This window comes from Puccinia triticina, chromosome 15A, assembly GCF_026914185.1.
Source record: "Puccinia triticina chromosome 15A, complete sequence".
NCBI lineage: Eukaryota > Fungi > Basidiomycota > Pucciniomycetes > Pucciniales > Pucciniaceae > Puccinia > Puccinia triticina.
This window is the reverse complement of record NC_070572.1, coordinates 2,719,816-2,731,205: the sequence shown is the minus strand read 5'-3', so window position 1 is coordinate 2,731,205 and position 11,390 is coordinate 2,719,816. Positions and strand designations below refer to the sequence as shown.

Sequence of the window (11,390 nt, the reverse complement as noted above, 5' to 3'; positions counted from 1 at the left end):
CTATTTGAGTGTAGCGGCAATTAGTTTTGGCCAGTAGACCACAGCTGTAGCAGAATTTTATGGCACTAAAAATAAGCTGTATTGCAGCTTGTTGTTTCTGCGCTAACACTTCTGTAGCATTAGCGCAGAAAAACATTTGCTACGCTAACGGTTAACATAGCAGATTGGCTGCTAAATGATTTTTGCCCCTCTTTTTGCCCATGGCAGGAGGCATTAGCATAGACAAAAGCTATGCTAACAGTTAGTTGAGGTGTTCAAAGTTGACTTGCATAAAATCATAACACCATAAAATCATAAAATTTTAAGCAGAAAAAATATGTACCACCCAAACACTCAAAACAGAGCAATAGTTTGAAAATGGTACATAAAAAATTATCACCCAAAAGTTTTATGATTTTATGATTTTATGATTCAAAAATTTTATGATTTCAACTTTGAACACCTTAAGTGTAGCTTTATTCTATGCTAACCCTACCCATGAAAAAAGTTGGTGGCTGTAAAAAACAATTGCTAGAGCTTTCTTTGTGCTTTTTTTCTTTTTGAGCAGTGTTAGTTGGCAATTCTGGCCACAAAAATATTCACGTGGTAGCATAGAATACAAAAGCTAACATTATGCTATGCTAGCCCTCATGTTATTGTAGCTGGCCCATTGTTGATTTCATGTATTTCTGAGCAAAGGATGGCATGTCTATGTAATTCATTGAGAAATGATGTTAATTTAGATTCTAATTATGCAAGGAGATTCTTGATAAAATGCATGTAAACATCAAAGCTTGAAAAGGAATTCCTCCAATCCAATGGACATGTTTTCATCAAGTATTTTCCGATCAAAATGGCTGCCAATTGTAACAAGTCAAAGCTTTGAGGTGATGAGAAAAAATGGAGTAGAAGTCTTTGTGTTTCGTCAAAAGAGGGAGAATTTAGGTCCATGTCTTGAGGGTTATAGAACATTCCAATAAGAGGGACTTGTTTAGGAGTGCCATAAGTTGCACCATAGATGTGCATAAAGAATCCGTGAGCAGTAGAACGGAGTAAAGTAGGGTAAGGCTGTGCTAGATACTTTAAAATATTGAGGCTTGAGGAACTTAGTTGGGAGAAACACCATCTCAGTGTTTCTTTGGATTGCAACTGCCCTTCTCGCGTCAGGACGTGGTTAACTCCAATCAGGCATTTTCCTTGGAATGAATAGTGACATTCAAGCCAAAGGGGAAGAAAGTCGTATTTTTGTACATCTACTATTTTGGTTTGATACAGGGTTGGGAATGATTTCACAAGGCAATTGGTGAAGAATCGATCTGAATATCTGTAGACCTGAATACCTTCCAGCCCTAGAATTTTTTCAAGATTTTCCTCCGACTTATTGGTAGCCTTCAGCTCTTCGCTAGCCTCCGATATTTTCGCAGCCTTCAGCTTCATGGCAGGCCGCTTGAAATTTCGCCCAGTGGGCTTTAAAGTCTTCTCCATAGTCGCCTTTTTTGGAGTATGTGGTGTTGGTGCGCTAGGAGCAATTGTGGGATGCTCATTAAATGTTGGACTTGGTGTCTCAGTCTGAAAAGCAGGCTTGACTAGGGCATCTGGATCACCAGGGGCTAGTGTGGATGGGATCGATGAGTAGGTCGGAAGGATTGAAGGAGAGCTGAATCGGTCTGAGAAAATATGATTCCCGAAGGGTCCGGCATCCTCTGAGTTTGATTCATGTGGAAACTGAGTTGAGGCGGTGGGGTCGTGGTTTTCATCTAGCTGGACCGGAGACCTTGACTCAACCGGCTGAGGGATGGAGGATTGATGGTCATATTTATGGAGTCCTAGATTCTTAACAAATTCTTCTTCATTCCCATCCAAAAGCAATTTTGCATATTGAAATACATCACGAATAATACCCTCTCCTGGAGGATGATCTGAATTTTCAATCCAGATTTTAAAGGAGCAGCAAATGGGTTGGAATTAGTAAATATCAACAATACCATTAGCCATTTTTTTATGCAGAATAGAAATGGCGGGAAATGAAACGATCAAACAGAACCTTTGCGTGGATTGCAGTGTAGGAGCAAGTCTCAATACTTGCCTGATAGCGGATGGCGCAGCTCCATCTTCTTTTGCTGAGATAAATTCGGGGGCGCTTGTGTGGTTTCAATATGAATTGGGAGTACCTGTTCAGGTGCCGCTGAGCAAACCACAGTGCCCGACCGCGTTATTTGATTGGTGCTCAGAAGCAAGTTGACTAACAGTTTGAAAGAAGATACGAAGTGTAACTCACGGAGAGAACCAACCGCGCCACTCCTTTGCCTTGTCTGCCCACTTTGAGAAGTTTGGAAAGGAACATGATTAAAACGGAACTCTTCTTCCAAATGCCAATGATTCCAGTTTTCGGCTTGATCACCTGCAGCTAGGATGTTCAAATTTGACATCTCGGGGTGAGTCTGAGTAGTGGCTGGCCGCGGAGGGATGGAGAAAGTAATAGGAATGATGTTCCATATCAAGCTAGATAAAGCCACAATCCATGATTTTCTTGGAAGCATTTGGGATTATATACAGCAAGGGCCGTGAGAGCTGGCGAATATCGGTTCGTTCGTCTGAGCAGGGATGAAGTTGTGCCCTATTATTTTCAAGTTGTTTCTGCAAAATGAATCCGATTGAACAGTGTAGTGGGTTACATTAGGGAGTGTGTTTCATCCAGAAGCAATGAACTAACACCGATTGCACCAGCGGTTTCAGACATCAAATTTAGGATTGGATTTTGTGTTTCAAACTTGGTATGTATCCGAAGATGCTGGTTAAGATTTCCAGTCTTATGTTGGGAAAAGAGTACATCAGTTATTCTGATGTTCTTCAAAAAAAATGGATTGATCTGTTAGAGGGGTTGTGAGGCATGTACATACAATTTCTAAAACTGAGTCCCTCTGTAACAGGAGGCAGGACACTGTCTGGCAGGTACCCTTCAAATGAGGGGCTTATGTGATAATTCAATCCCGTGGTCCAAGATAAGTGGGAAAATGGCATTTTTCAACTCATTGTAGCATCATCATTTCTCATTGGGTGATAATGTTTTGGTGAAATAAAAGATGCAAGATTTTGGAGAATCTTTTGTCATATTTTTGAATTCTTTTGGGGGCCTTGAGTGGCACTCAACTTCCTTTTTAATGACCACCATTGATTCTGCTTCATCATATATGTATTGCACAACTTGCACAGTTCAGAATCCAAAACTTGAAATGTTAAAATAATGATTTTAGAGTATTGCAGCTCAAGTAAATGGGTTGAAGAGGCAGGCAAATAGTATAGTACAGAGATAAGGATAGGCTGTGCTGTCATGGAAATGAAAATTAGAGGGGAAAAGATTTTTGGACAAAGGAGTGAAAGGCATTGTGAAAAAAGTGCCCACCAAAATGCTCAATTATGTCAGGCTGCAGGCTCCAAATAGCCTGTAAGTCCTTCCATATTGCCAGAAAAAATGCAACAAGTGCTTGACTACTCTTGGGTACAAGGTAGGTAATTAGTTATACACTGCCAGCATAATTGGCTGGGTTGAAGCTATCCCAGTTTAACTGGGATGCATTCAACCAATTTAAAATGGGTTGATCTCAACCAATGAAATATGAACACAAGACCTGGGATTTATATTTCATCAGTTGAGATCAACCAAGTTTAAATTGGTTGGATGCATCCCAGTTTAACTGGGATAAATTCAGCCCACCCAATTATGTTGGCAGTGTTAATTTAGGTACAATATAAGGGGGGTTCACAATTGAAATTTACAAAACTTTAGGACACATTTTAAGGTGTTTAAGAGCATTTGTTTTAAATTGATAAATTGCACTGACTGTTCAGTATCACCTGCTGCTGTACTGCATTTTCCTAAAATTTTAAAATTTTGTTCATAAATGCCTTAAATTTGGCTCCAAAGTTTAGTAAAATTCAATCATGAACCCCCCTAATATGCACCATCATCTGCCCTACAAACTGTAAGCAACCCGAAGCGTACTGGCCCCGCGGTCAATCTCCATCTCTCTCATCATCATAATCAGCAGCAGCAGCAGCAGCAGCAACGGAATCAGCAGCGCGAGCGGGAGCAGCAACAACAACAACAACAACAGCGGGAGAGGGGGCGGCAGCAGAAGCAGCATTGGTAGAATCAGCATCAGCAGCAACAGCGCGAGCTACAGCACCACGGAGCAGCAGCAACGTCAACAGCAGTGGGATGTACATGATGTTGGACCAGATTGTGTACACCGCCACCCCGGAGACAGCAGCCCTTCCAAGCTCGCTGTGCTGGACATTTCCTCATCCCCCGCGCTGCTGCAGGGCCCACCCCGCCAATGCCACTGAGCCCAACATTTGAGGAGTTGTCGAGCATCCGGACCCGCAAGCCGTTAGAGGAGGAGCTTGGATTGAGTGCGGCAGATGCCGTGGCCACCAACCGGCTCAACAGCACATTCCACAACAACAACGCTGAAGCAGTCCTGCACAAATTAAGTCCCGTTGTTTTCCCTGTGAACTTTGCCAACATTCCTGTTGTTGTCCCCATCCCCACCCTCTCCTCTGTTCATCCCAATTCGCCCCAGGGAGCAGAAGCCCCGCTCCGCAACGCAAGCGGCACTTCTTGATGATCATCATTTGGAAAAAGTAATATAGAATTTGTACCTTCTAGTTGTATCATTGAAAGCAAAGCCAGACAGGACAACTTGTTTTCCAATTGTTCAAAGTTGATTTGACCATGATTCTTGAATTTCAGGTGGGAAGCCACAATTATGGTCCACAAGGAGATTTGCTTCAGGCTTTTCTTTGGTGTTTTAATTGCAATCTGGGTTTTAATTGGAAGGATTGAGAACTCCAAGGCTTTATGAGACATTGGCAAAGATAAGAAGTCAATAACTGAGATGTGCATCAATCATTGACAATTCTGCCCTGATTAATCTGGGCAGAATTGTCAATCCATGATACTTAATGGATTGAAATGACAAAGTATTGCTGGTTGTTTCACTGGGAATGAAGAAGAATTGTCCTGGTGTACATTTGTTACAAATTGTTCCCTTGATGAGAAGTTGAGATGGAGGTTCAGTGTCTATCAGAACAATCTGATTGTGGAAAAAAACAAAATTTAAATGGCCTATTACAAAAGATCCATGTATTCTGTAGATATAAGCTTGGGCTGATGAGTATACATGTAATTTAATTGGTGTTCTTGCCATCAGGGAAATCTGACCTTAGCAGAGCATGTCATTTGTGTTAGAGGGTGTGCCAATATTTATTTGCCAAGGATTCTTTTTTGGGAAAGGCAAGAGTCAACCCAAATTTTGAATTTCTTAAATGGTTGAAGATGTTATTTGAAGGCTGAGGATTTATGAAAGTGTGATCTACTACCACAAAGAAGGCCAAACCAGTAAATCTGAAGCCTGCAGCGGCGCAGCCGCTTTGGCCTCTAGTAACTGATAAGCCTCTCCCACGGAGCGGGAGAACGTGCCGGGGGGACGCGTTCGGGACCTCCGTTCAAGAGTGCAGTGAAGCTAATCTGCAGCCCGTAGGCATGTGGATTGGTCTTACAAAGCATTCAGCAGCCCTCTGCGAGTTCCAGCGAGTTCCTGTGCTGCGCAAATCTTTCATCCTTATGGCGGATGTTTCATTAGCAGACACTCGTGACAGGTAAATATTTAGATGGAATTGCAAGACTGAAGTCACAAACTTTGGATGGCCATGTGTTAATCAGAGGACACTTGCAGGGAGCGCTCTCCAGGCGAGGCCTGTCAAAGAAACACGAGACTCGGTTGATGGGGCCTTTTAAGCTTTATCGACTAGATTCATGTGGTCTCTGAGCTCATGATCATGAACCCCGGTTCATAAGGCAGCGATTGGGAGACCAGCAGCGCCATTGTAACTCTTGACGACTGCTCGGATTGACTCGGTCGTGGTCTTGCAAGTACGCGATCAGGTAACATTTCCACGCGGCACCTATACGATACTTGGTTTGTCGGGTTATCTATTTATTTACACATTTGTTTATTTTATGCACTATAGCAACATGTCTGTGGCCAATCTCATTGTAGTGCCGATGGACACAGCCACCTGAGCTAACTGGAATTTGGAGACTACCAAGCCCGTCTTTTTCCCTGAGGTATCAAGTGTGGCAAGCTGAATGAGCAAGTCTGCGGGTCGTTGCAGATGCTGATTGAGCGGTGGTGTTGGCTTGCCACCGTGTGTTGTTTCCTCTGTTGTCCTTTTCAGCCTGCTCGGCGAGGCCAACTTGATTACGTAATATGCACTATGCTGTGCCCCCCTTTGGTATGGGGTATGGGGATGGATACAGCCCCTCTGCCCGTCGAGTCGCGAGTCGTGCAGTCTCCACCTCCCTACCCCTCCTCTCTTTCGAATCCCTCCCTGCCTTCACCCACCCACCCTTGCCATCAGTTCAGACAAAGCCACTCTTCAATCAATTAATCCGTCTCGTGTGGATCAGGAAGGAAAAGAAGTATCAGTTTACATCCAGAAGCCTTCCAACTGTCCCTGTGAGAATGGACGCTACAACAATCTACAAGGTACTTTCCATTGATTCCAGCTGTTTTCGGCGCGGAAGTTGACAGTGATTTCGTCCTCTTCCTCTTCCACCTCTCCCCTTAATCGTCCTCAACTCGTAGGCTACTTATTCAGGTTAGTTTATTCGTTTTATGCCCTTGTGATTAATTACGATTCCCCCACGCTGGCGGTATGTAGTCAAACACACAATAAAAGGCATCATAAGCCGTTTTCATTGATGTTTTCTTAGAAATAATTCAACTGACGTCTTTCCTCTATATACCTTCATCACCACCATCCGCGTTCTGATTACTTTTGGCGCGGCGTGACAATTAAATGAATCCATGTGAGGTCACCAGGAGTCCCGGTTTTGGAGATGCCTTGTGAGGGTATAGCAGTAATGAGAAGGCGCAGTGACTCATGGCTAGTCAGCATTCCTCTCTTGCGCGTCAAACGATCCCGGTTCCGTTAGAAATACTCAGCCCTTTTTTTACCACCCTGGTCAATCCTTTTTGCTACTTGACAGAACGCCACTCAAATTCTCAAAGTCGCTGGGTTCGACAAGCCTCAAAGGACACGAGTTTTGGAGCGTGAAATACAGAAAGGCACGCACGAAAAGATTCAGGGTGGCTATGGGAAATATCAAGGTGAGCATCTTTTCTCATTATTCCTTCATTTTCCTTTCAAGAGAGCAAAGTGGGGATTCTAGTAGAGTCAGCGAAGCCTGCCTCATTGAGATATGCCGATTTCAAGTTTATTGACCAAATGGCTTTGCTTCTTAACAATCCCCCCTTTCCTACCCCTAAAGGCACTTGGGTTCCACTGGATAGGGGCATTGATCTCGCCAAACAATATGGGGTTGATCACCTTCTTGCTGCCCTATTCAACTTCCAGCCATCTTCGAATGAATCCCCCCCGTTGGCCCCCAAACACATCACCGCCCTCTCCACACGGGTCAAGATTACAAAAGTTTCCGCCGCCGCCGCCGCTCGTGCGGCTCGAGCTGTTGTTCCCTCTCTTCCTCCTACTAGTGGCCTCGGCGGTCGCAACACAAACAACAGCTGGTCAAATTTCGCTTCGGATAATGAGTCTGTCCCACCCCCAGCCACTTCTTCTCACGAATCCAATGGGAATTGGGCCACACAGTCCAAGCTCGCACGCTCTAGTAATTTGGCGCGTGTGCGTGCCAACATCAGTAATTCTCATCCTGAAGACCTGCCCGTCCCAGCACCGGAAAAACACCAAGTTAGCACCCTACCTTCCATGCGAAACGCCGACACCGAAAGCAGGATGAGCCTGACACCGAGCGAGCTCAGCTTATCTAGCAGAACACCCAGTCCAGTCGAAGATCTCCCACCCACCGTCAACACAGCATCTTCTCACTCAACTCGGAACAAGGGCAAATCGCGTGATGTTCCTGACGAGGAAGGCTCGAGCCGCGGGCAGAAGCGGAAATACGATATCAGTCTAGTCGAAGACACTTCCTATAGTGATGCAGGGGATGATCCCTATATCAATGGCAACCCATCCAACGCCGCCTCGGCGAAATACGCAAGAATGATCCTCGACTACTTCGTATCCGAATCAAGTCAAATCCCGAGCTTCTTGAATGACCCGCCACCTGACTTTGATCCGAATGTGGTGATTGATGATGACGGGCATACTGCGTTGCACTGGGCTTGCGCGATGGGCCGGATCAAAATCATCAAGCTTTTGTTGGCCTGCGGGGCAGACATCTTCCGTGCCAATAATGCTGGACAGACTGCATTGATGCGCGCAGTTATGTTCACTAACAACCATGATCTGAGGACGTTTCCGGAGTTATTCGAATCTTTTAGCGGCTCGGTCATCAACATCGATAGAAATGATCGCACAGTGTTCCACTATGTTATCGACATTGCATTGACTAAGGGAAAGGTTCCCGCGGCACGCTATTATCTCGAAACAATTTTAACTCGATTGTCGGATTACCCTAAAGAGCTGGTCGACATTCTCAACTTCCAAGACGAAGATGGAGAGACAGCGCTTACTCTTGCAGCCCGATGTCGTAGCAAGAAACTGGTCAAAATCTTGCTGGATCACGGCGCTAATCCCAAAACAGCAAATCGCGATGGCAAGTCTGCAGAAGATTATATATTGGAAGACGATAAGTTTCGAGCGCTTTCTCCGACGCCCTGTTCTTCAGGCCCGGTCCGACAACTAGATCAAAACTCGCCTGGGGGTACGAGTAACCGCAGTGATATTGTCGACTTAGTCGATCCAGTTCCTATAGACGCCAATTTGATTCCACGACGCAGTCCGAATTCATCTCCGCACCACTATTCAGAAACCGGACAGAGGGCAACCAAGCAATTGTTGCCTGAAGTGACTTCGATGATAGAATTACTGGCCGCTACGTTTGACACCGAGCTACAAGATAAAGAGCGAGATTTGGATCATGCAGTCGGGTTGTTGAGTAATATTGAAAAGGAGTATTTAGAGGGACAAAGGAAGATTTTGAATTATGAAAGAATGCTGTCGGATTTTGGGGAAAAGAAACTGGCTTTAGGAGAACTAGAAAAGGAATTGAATGACAAGCTTGGCAAACGGTACAGGTTCGGCTGGGAAAAGTACGTGCGAGATGAAGAAGAGCGGGCCAAACAAATCACACAGCAACGGTCGAAATATCTCCAGCAGCTTTCAATCGAAGACAAAACTGTATTGGATAGTTCTGATCTAACATTCGAGGACCCTTCAAAGCAAGACGTGTTGATGAAGCTGCAAGCCGATGAACGCGAGAACTCGGACTTGTTAAACTTGATGAAAGTCAACTCGACTGATGTGGAGAATGAATGCGATCTGTTGAGAGAAAGTGTAAGAAAGTTGAGCGAAGAGAGAGAAAAACTGTTCAAAGAATTCATCAACCTTTCGAGTGAAAATATTGGCGGAGAGAACGAAGAAGAAGGTGGAGCAAATAATATGAGCGCCAATACTAGTCGGTTGAATAATTACAGAAAGCTAATCAGTTTAGGGTGTGGTGGGATCGGTTTAGATGAAGTCGACGAAGTGATTGAAAGTTTAAACGAAGGGATCGACCTCAATGAACTCAATGATAACGGTTTCTTAGCTGAACAGGACGAAGAACTCGGGGACAATCACAACTACGACAAAAATCACACTCAAGCCATATGACATCATCAGCTTCGCATCCAATAACCATTCTAATCATTCAGATTTCAGATGTGCTCAAGCAAGCTCTCATTGATGGCTGAAAGATGTTCAATAAATCCAAAGTGTATATTTTCTTTCCTCTGGTTCATTTCGAGTAGACCAGCTATGTAGCCGTCCAAAGCGTCAAAATTAGTCATTGAGCATTTCAAATACAAGTCAATAGTTAAACATACTGGATCAATCTCAGTGAATGTCACCATCAAATAAATCAGTTCAATATAATCAACGCACTCACAAATGTTGTTCCTATTTATATGCATGTCTCCGCTTTATATATCCCTGTTAATTTATTTTTTGTTGGTCTTGAATGTTGGATATTGGATGACTTGCTGTTGAGATCTGCGGGCCTCCCAGAAGTGATCTAGAGCCCAAAATGCTAGAGTCCCTGCAAAAATCCCTGTCAATCTGGGAACTCAGATTTTTCCAGATTTTGTGGGGAAATCTGGACTCGATCGTCCCAAATCCTAGATCTGCCTAGATTTCCCTGCAAACTCTGGGAAAATATGGGTTTCCAGATTGGCAAGAAGTCCTCCATTGTCTACAAAAAAAGATAAAAATTATGGGGCATCCTAAATGCATCCCAAGATTTTGCTACATACATGTACACCAACAAAAAGGGGTACACTGGATGACTTCCCATTGGCATTTAGAGAGCTCTAGACGCCCCTCAAACTCCTAAACTAAGACACCTACCAAAACCCCAAACAGCTCACATATTGAAACCAATGAACTCCAGGCTGATGAGAACATTATCCTTTTTACTGTAAATTAAGAGTTTGGGTGTGTAAATTGAGATCTGGGGGGCTCCCAGAGTCAAGGGGAAGGCATGCACTACTGGATACACCAGTAAAGTTGGGGTACTTGTATTTACACCCCAATTCACATGGGGTACCCACCTGGCCACCCCAAAATAGTTGGTGTACCAGGATAAAATCCCATGCAGAGCCTAGGTGTTGGGGTGAAACCTCCTGTACACCAAATAAATTGGTGTGCACAGCTGGCCCACCACAAAATCTATGTAAACAGAATTTCACTCCAATTTAATAATCAATGAGTTGCATCCAAGTAGCACACCAAGATTGTGGGGTATGTTTGAAAGCAAATCACAAGTCAATTTTTTGTGCGCAGAAATCCTCTTGGCCTTTATTTCTACTTGAGACAGCTTAATACCCCCTCCTCTCAGTGACTGGCAAAGACCGGGTATTGAGAAGAGGGGGGATTCCCTTGATTCCCAGCACAGACCGGCCATCAAAGAGAGTACCACCTCCTCCTGATAACCAGCACAGATTGGTAATTAAGAGCATCTCCAATGGAGCCGCAACTGGGTGTTTGGGGGTGAACTTTGGCCGCCCAGGTTCCTTTTTTGTACTCCAACGGACCTGCAGAACAACCCTGGGAAAATTGCCAGGGGCAGTCAAACCCGCAATCACCTGCTGACTTCTGCGGGTTGCCTCCCGGCCGCAATACCACACACACCTCCATCTGCTTGTCTTCATACCTCCCAAAGATGGACAACACAGCGTAAAGCTCAAAAGTGTTCCTGAGAACCTATTGCTGAGTGCGGAAAGGGATGGATGAGGTTAACTCTGCCTTTACTAGGTCACTAGACACTAAAACAAGCCCCCCCAATCTATGATTGGAAGGTTTAATGTAGTGATAGTGGAGGTGTATCA

At 44.4% G+C, this 11,390-nt stretch overlaps 3 protein-coding genes across 3 annotated transcripts; 2 read left to right on the top strand and 1 right to left on the bottom strand.

Annotated features, from left to right (window-relative positions):
• Positions 1-1,163: 1,163 nt before the first annotated feature.
• On the bottom strand, positions 1,164-2,408 carry PtA15_15A267 (uncharacterized protein; the record flags this gene model as incomplete). The annotated part of the gene is made up of 3 exons (XM_053163456.1): positions 1,164-1,175; positions 1,312-1,753; positions 2,062-2,408. 3 exons carry the CDS (start codon positions 2,406-2,408, stop codon positions 1,164-1,166), a joined length of 801 nt encoding a protein of 266 aa, XP_053027430.1.
• A 1,908-nt stretch (positions 2,409-4,316) lies between these two features.
• On the top strand, positions 4,317-4,604 carry PtA15_15A266 (uncharacterized protein; the record flags this gene model as incomplete). Its single annotated transcript, XM_053163455.1, has 1 exon — positions 4,317-4,604. One exon carries the CDS (start codon positions 4,317-4,319, stop codon positions 4,602-4,604), a length of 288 nt encoding a protein of 95 aa, XP_053027429.1.
• A 1,647-nt stretch (positions 4,605-6,251) lies between these two features.
• Positions 6,252-9,678, top strand: PtA15_15A265 (uncharacterized protein; the record flags this gene model as incomplete). Its single annotated transcript, XM_053163454.1, has 5 exons — positions 6,252-6,530; positions 6,630-6,642; positions 6,867-6,934; positions 7,034-7,154; positions 7,316-9,678. The coding sequence occupies 5 exons, from the start codon at positions 6,252-6,254 to the stop codon at positions 9,676-9,678; spliced, it is 2,844 nt and encodes a 947-aa protein (XP_053027428.1).
• Positions 9,679-11,390: the final 1,712 nt, after the last annotated feature.